This window comes from Gymnodraco acuticeps, unplaced genomic scaffold, assembly GCF_902827175.1.
Source record: "Gymnodraco acuticeps unplaced genomic scaffold, fGymAcu1.1, whole genome shotgun sequence".
NCBI lineage: Eukaryota > Metazoa > Chordata > Actinopteri > Perciformes > Bathydraconidae > Gymnodraco > Gymnodraco acuticeps.
Window position 1 is genome coordinate 833,207 of NW_022990906.1, and position 19,815 is coordinate 853,021.

The 19,815-nt window shown below is 39.6% G+C and overlaps 2 protein-coding genes across 5 annotated transcripts in view; one reads left to right on the forward strand and one right to left on the reverse strand.

Annotated features, from left to right (window-relative positions):
- LOC117557819 (multiple epidermal growth factor-like domains protein 11) overlaps positions 1-16,829 on the reverse strand; it is a 164,834-nt gene extending 148,005 nt beyond the window's left edge. For 2 of the 3 annotated variants that reach the window (XM_034233765.1, XM_034233764.1), the window contains exon 1: positions 16,602-16,827. In XM_034233765.1, the coding sequence (XP_034089656.1) occupies positions 16,602-16,634 (33 nt within the window). In that variant the 5' untranslated portion in view covers positions 16,635-16,827. Of the gene's footprint in view, positions 1-16,601 lie in introns of all 3 variants that reach the window. The other variant, XM_034233766.1, reaches the window with a different exon arrangement.
- A 749-nt stretch (positions 16,830-17,578) lies between these two features.
- The window catches only part of dis3l (DIS3 like exosome 3'-5' exoribonuclease), a 35,227-nt gene continuing 32,990 nt past the window's right edge, over positions 17,579-19,815 (forward strand). The window contains exon 1 of one of the 2 annotated variants that reach the window (XM_034233769.1): positions 17,579-19,183. In XM_034233769.1, the coding sequence (XP_034089660.1) occupies positions 19,054-19,183 (130 nt within the window). In that variant the 5' untranslated portion in view covers positions 17,579-19,053. The remainder of the gene's footprint in view (positions 19,184-19,815) is intronic. The other variant, XM_034233768.1, reaches the window with a different exon arrangement.

Genomic DNA, 19,815 nt, shown 5'->3' on the forward strand with positions numbered 1-19,815 from the left:
GTTTGAGCAGCAGTGAAGACAAAAACAAAAGAGGTCTGTGTCCTCCTTTGGAAAATAACAGTTACAGCTATGTTGTGTTTCCTTTCCCATTGCACTTGTACATTTGAAATATTGATCCAGATTATTCTTTTCTCAGTGATTGTTTCCTTGCTTTATGGATGTTTACTCTCCTTAACATTCAGATTTGTTTATCTTCTTCTCAATAGGTATACTTTTCTATGTGAGAGGTGAAAGTAATGGCAACACACACTACTGGTTCCTCCTTGGATTAACTTTATTTTGTACCTTTGCTGACCCAATTGTATTACTACAAATTATACAACTTCTTTTAATTCTTCCTGTCAGGTTATTCTTCTTTCCCTGCCGCAGCAGGATTCTGTGGTCTAAACAGGTTGTATTATTTGAGAGTGATAGAGATACAGTTGCAAGAAAAAGTATGTGAACCCTTTGGATTCTCCACACATAGCGTTGTGTGTTCCTTCCAAACAACTCAACTTTGGTTTCATCTGTCCACAGAATATTTTGCCAGTAGTGCTGTGGAACATCCAGGTGCTCTTTTGCAAACTTCAAACGTGCAGCAATGTTTTTTCTGGACAGCAGTGGCTTCCTCCGTGGTGTCCTCCCATGAACTCCATTCTTGTTCAGTGTTTTACGTATCGTAGATTCGTCAACAGAGATGTTAGCATGTGCCAGAGATTTCTTTAAGTCTCTAGCTGACACTCTAGGATTCTTCTTCACCTCATTGAGCATTCTGCGCTGTGCTCTTGCAGTCATCTTTACAGGACGGCCACTCCTAGGGAGAGTAGCAACAGTGCTGAACTTTCTCCATTTATAGACACTTTGTCTTACCGTGGACTGATGAACATCAAGGCTTTTAGAGATACTTTTGTAACCCTTTCCAGCTTTATGCAAGTCAACAATTCTTAATCGTAGGTCTTCTGAGAGCTCTTTTGTGCGAGGCATGGTTCACATCTGGCAATGCTTCTTAAGAATAGCTAATTCAAAACTGGTGTGTATTCTTTATAGGGCAGGGCAGCTTTAACCAACACCTCCAATCTCGTCTCATTGATTGGACTCCAGGTTGGCTGACTCCTGACTCCAATTAGCTCTTGAAGAAGTCTTTAGCCTAGGAGTTCACATACTTTTTCCACCCTGCACTGTGAATGTTTACATGGTGTGTCCAATAAAAACATGAAAACATATAATTGTTTGTGTGGTATTAGTTTAAGCAGACTGTGTTTGTCTATTGTTGTGACTTAGATGAAGATCAGAACACATTTTATGACCAACTTATGCAGAAATCCAGGTAATTCCAAAGGGTTCACATACTTTTTCTTGCAACTGTACATTGGGAGTTTTATACACACCCAATCACAAAGTCAACAGAGTGTACATAAGAAGCACAGTGGTTCCAATCAGCACAGATTTCAAATAATCAGGGAAAAAGACAACATTATTGATAATATTAAAAAAGTATGCTCAAGAGTATCTGGGAATTTTCATCCCCATGAAATGTACAACCCACATTCCTCCAGTGAAAATCCAATGCAGCACAGAGCTGTTTGAGTCATTCATTACATTGGAAATACATATATTAGGATCTGTCGGTTACGAAATCTGGATTAAAAAATATATTTGTAGGCCTCTTCCGGAATTTAGAAAAAGCATGTTGATTTTACCAACTGCGGTAGAAAAGAGGAAATGTCTTAACTCAAGAGTGGTACATTAACTGGAACAAAACAGAGTGTCTGCAGTTAGCTACAGATTTAGTATTTTGCTTAACAACGCACACAAAATAAAAGAGTGTTCGGTTTAGCCAATTGTCACAAAGTATATTGAAAGAAATCAGTTGTGATCACAAATCACATTCAGATGACTCATCTATCAACTGATGGCTATTCAAAGAACTGCTAAAAGAGAAAAGTAATAAGGACATCAAAAGGAAGGATACAAGAAGGTTTCCAAGTCACATAATATCCCTCAGAGCGCGGTAAGGTCTACCATGAAAATAAAAAGAATATGTCAAAGCTTTAAATCATCCTAGCAGTAGTCCTAGGAAACTAAGAGTTCATGTGAGAGGGGGAACTAGTGAGTTAAGGAGGCCCCCAGAGAGCGAGGTATGACAGCTATTAAGAAGCAACAGGACTCCATGGCTGAGAGAGCGGCTGCTGCCCGGGCGATCCACCAGTCACAGCTTCATGGAAAAGTGGAAAAGAGAAAGACACTGTTCAAAAACTCTAAATTACATTTAGGCAAGATGTTGAAGAACCTGAAACAAAGTGTAAGAAGGTTCTATATTCAAACTTTCTGAGGTTAGACACAACTTCCTGCTTTTAAATAATCTGCACAATTTAGAGAAATAAGAAACCTTCCAACATCGAGTAGATGTATTTTCTGCTAGAAAATGACTCCTGAAAACAGGATGTAATCTTTTGGAAATCCTCTGAAACAGCACAATTATCTAGATTAAGATGGACAAACATTTTTCTTACATAGATAAAGCTACGTCCGTTCAGATTACTGTAGCAACAACATACATCTACAACATGGCCACAAGTGTGGACAGGACCGGCTCAACTGTACGTCACTGACTCTTTAATTGACACATTCCTTTCATCAATGTGAAAAACATGAACTACTCCAAGCAATCTTAGTTGCAGCTATTGCATCAGCTGAAAACGATGTTAGTGGGATGGATAAATCACTGACGACTGATTGGTAAGGGTAAAAAAACAAAACAAGAAACAGACAAACACAATGAATCAGGTAAAACAAAATGCCAACTGAATTGGATAATCGTTTTTTAAATCGGTTCCTGATCTAAGAAAGAAAATAGTTTTTCTTTAATTTCACTATATTCTAAGGACATTTGATTTTGTTATAAAATAGGTTGAAATGTTGCGCTGTCTGCTGAATAATCTGTAGAGAATGAAAATAGATGTTTTCTGAGGGAAAGAAGGAATTTAGAGACATGATGAGTTGACATTGTTAGCCAACAGTTTATGCCTTTTAAACATCCAGCAGATGAATTAGCATACATGTAAAGTCCTGTTTATGTCCTCCTGGTAAATGTAGGGCTAATATTAACTCACTTTTAGCTCTATTTTTGGTCTCCACATAACATTGAGAAAAATGTATTACTCTATGGCTCATAACTTTGTTCAACTGCTAAACACTATACTAACTGTGTCTCTCTCCTGTTAAATGCGGAACAGTAATACGGGTTTGCGAACCAAAACAATGGTGGGCTTTAAAACCAAAACCAAAAGCTGAAAGAAGCTAAAGCACTTTCCGGACCTGGGTAACACACCGAAATGAAAATATCTATAAAAGTTATAACTCCTGGCAGTTCTGTCTGCAAAGACACTTAGAGCTGTGCTATAAAGTTCAGCCCTTCCTCTGAAGGCGGCCCGCTCCCCTGTGCCTATTGACGGACAGTAAGAGTAGTTAATCCAGGAGGCTACGGGTTAGTCGTGATATTCCCCTGGGTGAGCTGGCACATATAAGAAGACATATCAGCACTATTTGTAAAAAGTCACACACAGCCCTGCAGAGGACGGTCCACCTGTCAGTGAGATAAACTGGCTTATAATTGATCGTCAGTGAAATGAAGAGGGGGCACTGGGGTTATGAAAAGAAGAAAACAACATGAATTATTTCGTATGGGTGTGTGTGTATGTACCTTGAAAGACAAGAGTTAGGTTTGGCTAAACTAGATAGTATAGGTATTTCTTTAATAGGAAATGTAGTTCCAGCATAATAATGGCCATATCTCTAAATGTACTCTGAGGGTTCCTGCAGGCTTTATTTTATTCTAGCTCAATTGAATACTGCCTGAATGCATCATGGCCTGCCCGGCATGTGGTATTACAACGGTCTGAAACAATGTGACTCTGGAAGGCTTGTCTTACATTTTAATAAAGATCAAGAAACCCATTCCAAACAAAAGCATGCATTTCAAAGTTTGTATGCTTGAATTTTGAAACAGTGTGGTATATATATATATATATATATATATATATATATATATATATAATATCCTTATATTCAGCAGGCATTTCTTTTCTTTTTCAAGACATGGCAAACTGGCTGACTCACAGACTAGGCTAATAAAACAAGATTCAGTGCAAGACATGACAGCTGGATTTTTTCCCGTGGAGCTCAGTAACTAACCAGCGACTGTACATGTTGACTCATATTGCAATGATTTCATTCATGTTTCCCAGATGATGAACCCTAAAAGTTTGGGGATGCCCTGACTTTTCATGTGGCAACTTTATCTAGTCAGAATGTTCCAATACTTTAGTTGATGATCAAATTCCTGCACTGGCATTCTTATCAGTTTCAGGTCTTTGTGTTAAGTGCTATTTTCAAATGTTAGCATGCTAAACTTAAATGGAAACAATAGAACACATCCTAGGCATCGGCATGTCATTGTGAGCATGTTAGCATGGTGTCGTTAGTACGAGGCAAAACAACTGTCTGAGAACAGCTTCAAAGAGCTGCTGGTGTAGCAGTAGACTCCAAAGTCTTGTATCAGCAGTGATAACGTGTTGTGTTGACACAAAGCTTTGAGGTGTAAAGCTTGTTTTTGCAACATCCAATCATTCTTTCAATCCTCTATCTCAAATACACTCAGAAACCAAGTAAAGTTCAGACCTTGTTTTGTAACAGAAAGCAGATCTAATTTCTCAGATGTGTCTATACTGTAGGCCAGGGGTGTCAAACTCAATTTAATCGTGGGCCACATTAGCATTATGGTTGCACTCAAAGGGCCGGTTGTAACTTTAAGACTATATAAATATACATATATAATATATAGAGAATAATGTATGATATTACATTATTGCCTTTGCTTTGGATTATTATCGGATAGGATAATAACTTAGTAATTAACTACGTCTGAAAGCAGAAGTCTAGGGCAAATAATTGCAAGTCTCTTCAGTTCGCATGTCACAAAATGAGATGCATTGTGGGACATGTAGTTTATGGATAACGTGCTTCTGTAAAGTGGCATGTAACCGTATAATAAACTTATTATATTCTTTGCAAGCTCTTGCAGGGCCAAATCAAATGAGGTCGAGGGGCCGGATTTGGCCCCCGGGCCTTGAGTTTAACTCCCCTGCTGTAGGTGCTGAGCAAAACTTTGACAGAAAATGATTACATTATATGTACATAACAGTATTTGTCAAACAATTCCTGCATGTTTTTACAATGCATCATCTGTAGATACTGGATGACACGCAAAGGCCAATTCCACAAGTTAGCGTCTTCATTTCAGGGAAAATGGTTAATACCATAGACTGTATATATAATACTTAACTAAATCCAAGCAAACCCTTTAATGCTAACAGGGCTTTATCACTAGTCTCCAAATTCAATCCAAATCTATCAGCGTATTAAACCTCTGTGGATTGTCAGTCATAATTAGTATGTTGTTGCAGGCCTGCTGCTAACATTAAAGCAAAGGAAATCAAATGTATCTCCAAAGTTCCTTTAGATATTCGCTTTAGAATTCACATCAGAGCACATGAAGGTGTTTCCGATGCGCAGCAGCAGCACGCGGCAATCAGCACTTTCCTTCATTAGCAGACTGAAGGTCATCTGTAGTGTCTTAGCTCGTATGAAAATGCTTCAGCAGATTCTCAGCTGAAATAAGGTGCACTCAGCAGCTTTAGGTTTTTGAAAGAAACTTGCGATGGAATTCATTCATGAAAACGGCACCAAGGCTTCAATTAATAGAGAAGGAGTTGCTTGTGTTTGGCTACTAATTGGCTGGATTACCAAGCATGTGAGCGGGACACTGCCCCGGGCGTAGCTTATCCAAGTAGCAATTACTTTGTGGTCCTTTTTCTTTTATTTCTGGGCCGTTTTCATTTTATCAGGTAGATCAAAGTTAATAACAGGAAATGAAAGTAGAGACGATAGTAAGCCCCTTGTCCAACAGGATGCCCCTGCTTTGTTGTAATTTGAACCAAAAGGGCTTCACTGCTAACGTTTTTCCCGGGACCCTTCAGCAGGTTCATCCCGTTCTAGTGGTAAATACATTTAACCAAAAGTCTGCAAAGCTGTAGAAAGTTTTTAAGAAAATGTGTTGATCAGCAATGTTAAAATTGTAGGAAACAGATGTTGGGAAGCCTACGTTTTTCTTTTAGTTTATACTGCTTGATCAAAGGCTTTTCGAGCACAATACCAGTGCATGTTGTTATGTTTGTTTAGCGGCTGTCACAGCTCGGTCAGTAACTAACCCCATAGAGACTCTCCACAGACAGATTGTCAGGAAAGTAAGGGGATCCCTTTACAATGAGCAAGTCTTGCTGTGCTGTGCTGGACTTAGTATAATCCACTATAATGCTTCCAGCTCCCGGGGTTCTTCTATGAGGGAAGCCGTCAGAGCTTGTTAGCGTGAAGTCGACAACTTTATATGAGGCCCAGTCGGAAGAGAAGAAGTAACTAAGATGGAGAGCACTTCTCTAATCTGACTCGTGTTTTCTTCCAGAGGACGCTGGAGAGAGCTCTCTACATGTTCCGGACGCAGTCAAAATAAATGCAAGAGCAGAATTAAATTCTTCCCTCGCTCATACTAGTGACTGTGCAGTGTCACAGTCTGATCTCTGCTCAAATTTGGTTCCACTCGTCTTCCAGAGCAGACAAGGTCATTACGAGGAACATAATGATATGGATTGTCCATCCCCAGGCTCTCATGTTTAATGAAAGCAGAAATGCCACCAAAAATCTCACACAAGTTCCCAGCTGACATCATTTCAGGCTTTTGGTTCTATGATTATTTCCCTGTGCAGAGACACTGACGAGCCCCACAGAGGCTGTCTGAAATAACTTGGAAATGAAATAATAAAACTTTTACAGGTGCAGTTTAAGGTGTAGTTTATATTTTATTTTACTTTAATTTTGATGCAACATATATTCACATAAATCTATGCAGGAAATGTGGAGCTTTTGAATGAAATACCATCAAAAAGAGGAGGTGATTACTGTGCCGCCTGCCTGTATATAAAACCCTACGTCCGCCTGTAAAGGACTTACGAGCCTCGTCATGCTGCAGTCTATATCTCATTACAACCTGCATCATGCAAAAAGAGCAAAACAGCTAACAAGTTAAACTACGCTTAGTTGGTAGATGTGGGGAAAACACAGTTTCAACTATGTAGAAAACCGAACAGAAGACTTGTCAAACAGAAACTCTATTTTTCAAAGGTCCCCAGGTTTGTATCAATCTTTTTTTGTCTAGTTTCTTTTTGTCTTATCTACCTGTATTGTGAAACACATTGTATTGTGTTGTTTTATTACTTTTAATAAGCTTTAGAAGTTCAACAATGAAAAGCAATGCTGCAGGTTGTCTCCAATGTAGTACCTTGGTCCTTATTGTGAGAAAAATGGGACAAAACAAGAGAAATGATTCAAATAAACTTCATGTCCGACTGGCCTTAAAGCTGAACTTAAAACTCCATTCTCAAGCTACAGCAAATCAGCATCTCATTTAATAGACATGTCAATCAAATGACCATGTGACATGAACATGAGTGTATTATTTATTGAAACAATACAACTTTAACATGGAAAGAGGCTTAATTGAGTTTGACCCCACTCCATCACACACATTAATGTACTGATATATACCACGCCATCTATAAATAATATAATGATATCAGAAAGTCCAGGAACATACTTGAGACAAAACCATTTTGACATGACAACACAACTCACTCCTTCTGCAGCAAAACATAACAAGCAATATTTCTAGTGTTATACAGCATTGCAAATAGTTTGAATGATCTATCCTTAAAAGTTATGCCTTCAATACCAAATAGGTTGATGGAAATGGTAGTTGTTCTCGAATCATTCAAATAATTTCAACAGCAAAATCTATTCCCGGAGTCCATGTTCCTCTAAACTGGTTTCCATGGTACTACTTTCTGCCAAAAAAGAACACTATATAATATGTTTTGGTGTAATTTGGATGAAGCAATCATCTGCAACCGTTTGCCCTACTTACTGTACCACCTTCATTGTATTCAGAAAATTGTTGATAACAATAATAGAACACTTGTGTTTTCTAGGACAGTCAACAGGTTGGAGAATCAGAGGCAAAATATCCACCAAAGGGAAAAAAACCTTCCAAAACCTTTGTAACGTTAAAATGTTTTGATTCTTCTTGTGCCAGTTTTCTGATTTGCCTTACTGATCTTTTAAAAAGGCACAAAAACTACTTGGTTATAGTTTGGGAACAATGGCGGTCATGGTCAAACAAAAACACAATTTGACAAACCATCAAGTGCACAACTATAAGATGTTGCTGTCAGTTAAATGCAAAAATAATTTGTTTTAGGCTTTTGAGTAAACTGTAACATCTTCTTAATTGTGACGAATTGCTGCTTTTCTTAGTATCATGTGATACAAAAAAAACGAAATATCTTTGCTTTTTTTGCAGGCCAGTAATGTAGGCGTAGTTTTATCATTGTATTCAGGAAATTCTACTAGTTTTTTTAAATTGAAGTTTGTTTCAGCTCAGTAATTCATCAATTCATTTGGAAATTGATTAGATGATTAATTGGTAATGAAGATAATCAATAATTGCAGCCCTGGCCTATTTAACCAATGTTGTTGTTTTATTTTCAGCTGACACCACTGCATCTGTCCAAACAGGGGGTGTTTTAAATAACATATTGACATCATTTGCACTTGAAATGTCATTTAATTTAAATGTTACTTCATAAAAAGACAAGCATACGTTAGCTACTAATGTTAAAACTGTTTTGAATATTTTTTTAACTTTAAAGGCGGGGTAAGTAAGTTTGAGAAACCGGCTTGAGATACACTTTTTGTTATATTCCATGGAATGCTCTTAACATCCCGATAGCAATGAATATCTTAAGTGCTTTGACAACAAATCCATAAAAAAACGTCATCTGTGGAAGCAGTAGTACTGTAAAAAGCACGACCAATCATTTTAGCCGGCCCGGCTAAAATACCTGGATGGCCTACCTGCCTGTCAGCCTTCCATCTGTGCACAAACATATCTCGTGCCCTCATTGGTCATGTGCACGTTCGTGTGTGTTGGAGGAGGGGCTCTGTAAGGAAGTGGCAGATTTCTTCCGGCTGTGTATTTACAAATTCTAGCGCACTCGAGATGGTTTCTCCAAAATGACCTACCCCACCTTTAAGTTTGAACTACCCTTTTAAAGTCAGGTTTTGTAAAATAACTTTACTGATGATGTCTGATTGAAATGAAAACTGTCTAGAGCTGAAACTAAAATTGCTATTTATAAGAAAACGTTTTTCCAGATTAAAAATGTGGTCTTTAAAATGTCAAGAAATAATGAAAACTGGCCATCACAATTTCCCAGAGCTCATGGCAGAAATCTTATTTTGTCCCATCGACAAGTTTTAAAAAACGATATTTATTTTAATATTTAAGGAAGACTAAGAAACCCACCAAATATTCACATTTGAGAAGCCGGAGCCAGTGGCTTTTTATGTATGTTGCTTTGAGTAAATGACGATATATATTACCAATCAAACAAGCAATTTAACAGGCCGCGTCATAGCTCATCTGGACACAGTTTCGTATAAGCCTTGTGGATTCTTATCACGTCATCCCCCTTTTTATCTCTAAAATGAAGCTAATCTGCCCACCAAAAAAAGAGCAATTAGTCATCTACTTTTAACTCTCCATTCATCCATCACTCTATCAAACCTCAGTGATCAAAGCCAGAGTTGGATGGCTCCTGAAAAACTCAAGCACAAACTAGAAAACAACATATGACCCTGACTGCAGGAACAGCCGCTCTCTAGGTGCAGCAACAACAAGCACAAAGAAGCCCCTGGATGTCTCCAGTATAATGTGTTACTCGTCCATTTGCCCCGAGGAGAGCATTCACAATGTTTTGTAATGGTCAGCTCCATCACCCTCCCTCCTGTCCACTCCAGAGTGCCCACCAGGCAGAACCACTTAAAAGTCTTTCATGTTGCTTTTTCATTCTTTCTTTTTTCTCCTCCGCTCCGCCGTTGTTGCGCGGATGAATAAGATGCTGAGAGCTGATGGGATGCTGGCCTTAATGGTCTCCCCCTTCTTACCTCCACGTTATGAGCTATTTGAATTTCATGACTGATGTTTTGCCATTGCCTCGTCCTGAGAATGAGAACAGTGTTCAACTTCTTGACAGAGCCTCTCCATAATTCATACACACACACACACACACACACACACACACACACACACACACACACACACACACACACACACACACACACACACACACACACACACACACACACACACACACACACACACACACACACACACACACACACACACACACACACACACACACACACACACACACACACACACACACACACACACACACACGGTCCGGAAGACCATAAATAACGCTAGATTTCATCTCCATTTCAGAAGTAATAAACACAATGTATAAGTAGTTAGTAGAGAGGAACACAATCCAAGAAACATTTATAAAACAAGAAAATCCTTAAAGGTCACGCTACATTTCAACATTGCCCTTCTTACACCCTAAAGTTCCCCAACCACAAGCGTTAAAGCAAATGTTGTAGTGGCCAAACAGTGGTACTACACTTTTGTGTCAGTCCGTGACATGATTTGGGACTGAAATGACTTCTTCCTTTGTCTTAAAGGTCCCATGTCATGGCCATATCTACTGATCATAATTCCATTGTTGAGGTCTACTAGAATAGATTTAAATTGTGCAATGTTCCAAAATCACATTGGTTTCTCATACAGCATCTCTGTATAGTATGTGTATTCACTCTCTGTCCTAAACGGCTTGTTGGAGCTCCTGCCCCCCCTCCCTATGAGCCCAGTGGCCGTCTGCGAGATAGCGAGACACAGCGAAACCCAGCCTGAACACACACACACACACACCCTGGCTGGGAGTTTGTGTGTGTGCTAGGGTGTACTTTGAGGGTTTGTGACTTTGCAGACCGTTTACATGCATAAAAACCTTCATAACACACAAGGAGACAGGCAATAACCGGAAAAGCATGACATCGGACCTTTAAATTAGATAAGAGACATCTAAAAATCAGCAGTAGGTTTTTCGTAAAAACTACTTTCCAGGACGTACATTTAAATAGGCCCCATTGATTAAAATATGGGCTAACGGCCCGTCCACACGGCGGCATGCATTGAAGCTTCAACGCTTCTGCCCATGCACTTTGAATGGGGTGACGTCACGCTTTGCCGAACTGCATTGTGGTTCAGTCGCTTTGCTTTGCTCGCGTTGCTCGCTTCAAAAGTTGAGCGATGTTCAACTTTTGAAGCTTCGACGGAAGCGTCAGCCAATCAAATCATATGCCAGTAAAAACTCTAGCCAATCAAACCGCGTGCTTGTGTGTCCGGGGCGGGAGATTCCTGTGATTGGTTGTTGGTCGAGTTTCAGACACGCCCACCGGCAAGCTTCAACGCACGCCGCCGTGTGGATGCTGCGTAAAAGTTGGAAAATCCCTGTGAAGTGGAATCTAGAATTATTTCCCCTCTTCATTCATTAGACTGAGCCGAGACCGGACGTGAAGCTACCGTGTCAGAGCAAATTGGAGGCAGGATTTATGGAAAACGTAAGAGCACATACTCAATGGGCTCAATGGATGTGGAAGATTGCTGGAAGATCCAAGAAAGATTCAGGAAAGATCCGGGCATTTTTGTTCTTGAGTCAGGCCATTTCGGCTTCTTGTGACACCTAGCAAGTTTCACTTTGATGAATGGACAGGGCTCTGCCTCCCATGCTGTAATCCCATTCTCTTCATACATCCATCAAGGCTACTAATGGTATTTTGTTCCACTATCTTATGTTACAAAATGCTGTTAAGGCAAAACTGTCCATGCAAAAGTAGTGCTGGACTCCAATACAACATGTCCTTGAGAAACAACAGGCGGTGTTCTCCAATTTTTCAACACTGATTACGAGTATTGATCTGACCGAACATGGAGGATTCCCAGTTGAAAAGGTTCAGCAGACTGGAAACACGGCGTCCTGACTCAAACACACAGATCGTTTTCAGACCCTAACATAGCGTAATCCCTCTGCCATCAGCAGTTAGATGCGGTCATCTGTAATGCCTAGAGCTTTAGTATGGTCTTATTACACTTTTCTGCCCATTAATGGCTTTTGCATTAATTATTAGTTCATGTTCTTCTTAGATAATACAAAACAACAATGTTCAATAGTATTGTTACAAATAAACACCAAATCCCAATGTACAAATTAACTTCCTTTCAAGAAGGTAAAACACAAGACCCTCTCTTTTATACAGCTTTGAATCTTCAATAAGACATTTGCATGTCAAATAAAAACATATTTGTGTCCAGAATCTTTTATCTTTTGAAATGATTGCCTGATGTGCTCAAGGTAGCATTTATTTAAAAATAATATGAATAGCATTTCGGAATGATAGGAAAGGAGATGGAAAGTCTATTTTAATGTGTTGCTAGACTGACAAATAGTACTTCTGCATGAACAGCATTGAATTGTGCATGCTCCGACAAAAAGACCTAGAGGAAGATAGAAGTGCTTGCTGCAATAGTCCAGCTGTATTCTGTCCCACTTCAGGTATTAAGTGCTTTGTGTTTGTTTGGTTTGTATGCACGGGAGGGCAGCTGCTCTTGAGGAACCTTTTTCTGCTGGTGACACACTTCAATACTCTGCCCTCAACAGCCGGGTTATTCTTTAAGATGTGATTAGACTTATGTTTACCATTAGACGGCTAAATCACAAGTGCAGGAGTGTGGAGGGAACAGTTATTAAGTTGTGGCCTGCAGAGCATTTAAAGTGTTGTTTTTTTATGAGCTTTTAAAGTGTTGTTTTTTTATGAGCTTGAGAATAAATTATCAATGAATGACTCTTATTCCCCTTTCACACCAGCGCTTTTTCAGCTCCGGCTCGGAGCTGGAGCCTGAAAAGCGCCGGTTTTTCCTGTTCACACCGCAGCGGCGCCGGCTCTTAGCTCCGGAATCCGGTTCACTTCCAGCTCCAAAAAATTGTCGGTCTAGACTAGAGGCAAGAGCTTCGGAGCTAAGAGGTGGCGTCGCTTACGTCTCTCTTACGTCGAGGCGTGCAGGAAACTAAACCCACCTCCCCTGAACATGGGTCGACTGTCATGCCTGCCTACAAGCAGTAGTGCTTATAAACACACTTTATAAAGTCAGGCAACACTAACCAGGCTTCTTGTGATTCTGTTTATTTGTACCTTACTTTGACCATCCGTTCACTGTTATTGATCATTGTGGAGAGAGGCAGACGTTTTGTTTTGTATTATAGCAGCTATCGGATGGAATCAATACATGGGCTGCACAGGTTGTCGTGTCCGACTATCACAAGTAGAATCATAATAAAAATACGCCGGTAAAATGTGCCTGTAGAAAACGGTTTATGCCACAATAGGATAGCAATAGCAAGTAGTCAGTTTAGCTTCGGTTGCTATGCTAACATCACCCATTTTATACCAGAGAAACTTTCATAACAGCGTTGTGATACCAAACAGCGTCAATTCAGACTGACACACATTCACTTAGGCTAAGGGGAACTGGGGATATGTATCAGCTGCTTGTGTGAGTCGGACAGTGAATACTTTAGAGCGGCCGCAGCAGTGTGAGCTAACCGGGAGCTAACGGAGGAGAATAAACTCCCGTGGAAGAGCAGCCAACACTGCAGTGGTCGGTAAATGCTGCAGAAACACATAAACAATGAACCACGGCACTCTGGAGCAAAGTATAAGGTTGGAGAAGTCGTTATTCAATTTATTCTGGCTTCGTGTGATTAAAAGCAACACGATCATCGACCCGACGCAGTTGTTGTTGTTGTTGTTGTGAGCGCCGTAATGCCGTTGGGGAGCAAATCAGCGATGTAAACGGTGACGTCATGACGCAGCAGCGGCAGCACCAGTCGGGTGCTGGGCGGTGTGAACAGAGCGGGAGCAGAAAAGGGAAACCGGAGCTGAACCAGAAAAGCTCTAGCTCGGAGCTAGAAAGGGAAAAGCGCTGGTGTGAAAGCCGCATTACTGCTGCAGCTGCAATTAGCTAGACTACTGAAGGCTGCCCTAACCATAATTAATTCATTTTAGATTTGTTTTCCTCCCAAAGAATGGCTGAACACTTATTTTCCTCCAAAAGAGTTTTCTCATGTTGTAAAGAAAATGTCGCCTCTATTTTACTCTTTAACAGCTCCTAATCAGAGCATTAAGTAGCCTACCTTAAACATTGCAAAATCAAAAAAAAATCTCTCTTAAAGTACTGTATGACTAGTAGCTCTATACATTGTTTATAAAATAGTATTATTTCAACTAAAACTGAGCTATATTTACCAACTTCTTTATTATTAAATGTAATTTCAGCTGACACTTCTATCCAAACCGAATTGCATACACTTCAATACTTTATAAATGCCTATGTCAGCAATTTAGGGTAAAGGACCAAGGACCCTTAAACATGTTGACAGCTGATGATGGGGATTGAACAACTGGCTCTCTGATTGGTAGATGTCCGTTACCCTCCTAACCACAACAAACTCACAATAAAAGAAAATGCAGATATTAATTATCACTCTTCTTCGAATCAAGCACTGCTTCAACTTGCTTTAAGTACAAAGACATGAACATCGTTGATCCGGGGACTCAGGTTGATCCCCCCCCCCCCCCTACCTCCACCCCCAGCATCCACACCCCAGCAGCATGTTAAAAAGTAAAACTGATTTAATCAAAGTAAGAGCTGAGAGTCGTCAAAATGCTGCATTACTGCGAGTGGCAAACGTCTCCGTGACAAATTGCACATACTCCGACTACACCAGCACAGAGCGCCACTTTAGACGAGAACACAGAAACTAATAAGCACTTCTCTCTCTTTTTCATTACATTGGTTTACTTCAGTCTGTATTTTGGCTTTACTTCTTATTCAAACTATTGAAAGAAAATATCAGTCTATGTAGAGATTACCCACCCAAGGATTCTCAAATGATTCAAACCGTACCTATATTCGAAAATCAGAACAGTATTTTTTGAACTGGTAACATTTTATTTCTAGATTTATTTAGAAAACAAAAGTAATATGTGGAACTCTGCAACTACCAATATTGAGAGCTCAATTAGCCCTTACATGTTTACGGGATTATTATAGAGCTGCTCATATAAACCTAGTGTAGCTCAAGGTGAAAATAACTCCATAGGGATTGAATTACTATTCAACACGTTAGAGACCACTCATTAACTATAGTCATATTTCAGACCCCGATAAGCCTCGGTAAGCTCGCCCCCTGAAGATGTGGAATGAAATCATTTTAAGGCACCAATTGAAGGGCAGGACTGAAATCTTAAACGTCATGCCCAATAAATATATATGACACCAGGTTTATAAACTGCACTGGTCTCACTGCTAATGCACACTCTTAAATCAAGGTATTTCAGCTTCCGGGACCTTAGGGACAACTTGAATCAGCAGATTTGAGATATTTACGAATCAGTGGTTTTGTTGGCGAGAGACTTCCCAAAGACGACACCAGAAAATAAGAAAATTAATCCAGTATATTTCTATCAAAACAAATCTACAAAATTACCAAATAGTGATATCTTAATGAATATAGAGACATGACATAACACATCTGTACACTTCTTGTATGTTTGACAATCAGCAACACTTCTCAGCCTTGTGTGTCTTGCTCCAGATCGCCATCTAGTGCTGCCACTGTGATCCTCCCTGTGTAAAGTATAGCTGCTGTGATGCCTCAGGGGAATCAATAGAAATACTACAACAGCAATGATCATCCGGACCCATCTAATTAACATCAAAACCTCAGACAAAAGTCTAGACCTACAACACAGACATCTAACTGTAAAAAAAAAAACGGTGTCAATGCACAGCATCGGCTTTCAGTCCGAATCACAGAGTGGATAACTGCAGGTTTTTAGTTCAGGTAGTTAAATTATTCTGTCCCAGCAGCTACTTGATTCAAGATAATTGCATTTAAAGTATGTCCCGATTAGATCACTAGAATAAAACCAAGCTGAGGTCTGGGACAGGAGGACAATTAAAACCCAAGAAAGACACAAAAGCATCCTATTTCATAAATAAACTTAACTTTTTAAGAAAAGACAGTCACATACTGATGCCTCAGACACTGTGATCATAAAAAAAAATTGGACATTAGGCTAAATAAACTTTAAAAGAATATGCAAAATTAATGTACGGTATTTCTTAGTAAAAATTGCAATAATGTTTACATTTCTTGAGTAGTAGTACCACATTTAGCAAATAAGCAACGGGATACTGAACATTTGTAGGTTATTTAATGTAAAAATATAATATTACACTACAATGATGTATCCTGGTGCAGAGTATTGCAATTACAAGTTCAGCAGTATTTTCTACAACAGAGCAATACGCATTGAGGGATACAGGATTGTCGATTTTGTTCTAAATAAAAACGATGATGTGTCTATAAACTCACTAAGACGAAACCATACACTTTCTCTGTGTCAGGTTATTATCATTCAACTTTACATGATCATGGGTGTGTAAAATAAGTAATTAAAAACATGAATAACAATGACAGCCTTACCTGCAGGAAGGATGCGTCCGAAATAAAGTTCATTCTGGCGGACTATATGGAAAATGAATACGCTATTAAATGCGTGTTCTGAGAGATGGCGTGAAAAAGCTAAATCATAAAAATAATGTTCTATAAGAAGTCTATGTAGAAACCTCAGTTAAGTAGTCCTCAGCATCCGTATCGGTGTGCAGCGCGTGCCAACTTGAGCTCAATGCCTCCTCTCTGCTGCTCTGCTGCAGCCTCTCTCCACCGTCGGTGTTCCGGATTAACTGGTTCCCGGATCAACTGGTTTACAGAGGTGGGGGGCGTGGCCTTCGACTGAAATACACATTTCGATCGCTTCTTCTGTCGTTTACATAAATCTTTTGGCATATTTGGCTCGGTAGGAAGACTTTGATGCACATTCAGTACCAGTGTGTGAGGTTGTGGTTACGATGGAGATATCCGGACGCGAACAGCGGGGACTACAAAAAGAAAAACGAGTTGACTGGGGATGTCTGCAATGATATTTCTGCTGCTATCTTTGCAAAACGAGTTAACAGTCACATCTTATCTGGATGAGTGCTGCAGAATACTGTTTTTATAAGGGATAAATGTGTGTGTAGTCTTTCATATTAAACATGATCGCTGGTAGATAGCCACAGAAGTCGTAACACAGTTTAATCTGGGCGGGTCCCATTTTTCCCTGGGCGGATGTTTACCTGAGAGGAACAGTTTAACACAGCTGAAGACTTCTCCACGCTGCTTTCAAACTGTGAGTAAACAACGTGTGCTTCACTTGGAGGCTGTCTGAAGGTGTACACAGGTCTCAGATGGACTTGGTATCACATTAAGAACGATATTCAGTAATAAGTCTGGCAACAATAGCTGGTTTAAATGATTTATTGGAGCTTGCAACGTTTTGAACAGACATCCCCATGTCAACTCGTTTTTATTTTTGTAGTACTCGCTGTTCGCGTCCGGATATCTCCATCGTAACCACAACCTCACACACTGGTACTGAATGTGCATCAAAGTGTTCCTACCGAGCCTAATATACCAAAATATGTATGTAAACGACAGAAGAAGCGATCGAAATGTGTATTTCAGTCGAAGGCCACGCCTCCACATCTGTAAACCAGTTGATCGGGGAACCAGTTAATCCGGAACACCGGCCGGAGAGCAGCGGAGCAGCGAGAGGACTCACCCCGCCCCACCGCTGCTTCGCTTCTCAACAACAATATCCCTGAGGCCTTGCGGATTTTGGCTATTGCTAAATAAAAATTGTTGTTTCTCTAAGTATCATAAACGAAATTAAACAAAACATATGTCATGCTTCATACGTATTTATATAATTGTTTAAACCAATAACTTTAGAGAGAAGACTAACACTAGACAAATACAATGAATAAGTATTTTAAGCTAGTCAATTATGGAATTAACGTATTTTACACATGAATGCAAGAGTTGTAACAAAGTATTCTTACACTACTACTTAACCCAAAGTAAAAAATAGCTGAGTACTTTCTCCACTATTGCATTTAGCTCAGTGTCATGGCTAGCATACAATTACTTACATATCAAGCAGAGCAGCATGGCTGTCATCTCTTTTCGGCCACCTGTTGAACTGAAGTCCAATATATACTGGGGTTTTATCCCTTGTTTGTTTGCTAACTGACTCCTCTTGAGTGGTAAACTGTCAGTGTGGTTTATTTGCTATGTTTTTTCAAGTATATCCTTTCTCCGTCCTTGTTGTCTTCAAGAGAGATAGCATTTTTAGCTTGTAGCCTATTTGCAGGTGTGTTCACAGTGTTAAAAAAAAAGCACCGTATTTCTGGGGTTTGATGGTCATATCTGATGTTACACGCTGAAAGTGACTGGAAACTAAAATAGCACCTGCTCAGCGGGCAGTGATACATGTCCCGACCACCAGGGGCAGCACAGTTCAGTAGTTTGTAAAATAAATATTCCTTTAACATCATTTTGCGATTTTTTGTTGTTGAAAATGTAAAATAACTTCCATATTAATCAGTGTATTGCTACCAAAAACACTTCATGAATGGTGTAGTATAAATGCAACCTATAATTAATGTACACATTCATGGTGCTGCATGTTACTCTAACTGTGTCACATGACATGGAAGCTATTAAAAAAAACAAGAATTTTCAATTAAGTAAAGCAAGGTTTTCAGATAGTTTTAATATAAAATAAAAGTAAATAATAATTGATGTAGCTCAACTGTTTTTGTCCATTATTATTATTATGATAATTTCATACAAGGGCGTTCATAACTCCTTCACGTCAAACACCACCTGAACGCAGCAAGAGAAGAACCCGCTTTGCGTCATGACGTCAGCAGGCGTGCCTTACGCACTTCCCTGAAGTTCGGAGTGTTTACAAGTGAATCTTCCCGCGTTGGGATCAAAACAGCTGATTAAGGAGAGCAGCAGGCTTCACATGGCTGTTGCCTGAAATCTGAGGATGATTAAGACGGAGAGGATCCTGCATCTGAAGAGCTGCCGCGGGAGGAAGGTCCGTGTGGTCCGGGAACATTATCTGAGAGAGAGGGTCCCCTGCTACAGCTCCCTGTGTCAGGCGGGCTGTGAGAACGGTAGGTCTGCTCAAAACAAAGACACAGCACAGCCTTTAATTTAGTTTCACTATGAGCTACCGATCTGTAGCTCAAATACAGCTGTGAGTGAGACACTAGATCGAAGTGTGGCTTTGATTCGACTAGTCCAAAGATTCATATTATACATCTGTATTCTACGGTGGCCCTGAAGTGCAAGACACTACAGCATTTCAGAAAACACCACAGCATTTCACAAAACACAACAGCATTTCAACCCCAGCGGGGGAAATCGGTTGGTGCAGCAGTACAGAGATAGATAGAAAGTAACAAATAAATAATATGAGGTACATCAAATAAGTATACAATAAAACTAGAATCTATACAAAAGCATTTGAAGACAAATGTGGTGTGATTGATTGCAGGGTCAACAGGTCTATGTAAACATTGTACAGTTATAAATCATAAATGTCACTGTGTTTGTCTGCACTCTAATAGAATAAAGTGCAATAGTTCATGAAACATATTAACATAATATACGCCGAGTAAATATGATCATGCATTACGATATAGTATGGGATATGACATACTAAGGTGTAATAATATTGAAGTACAGTATACTAGGGAATTTTTCTCAATGTGATACTAATTATTGGTAACTCAAGACAAGAACA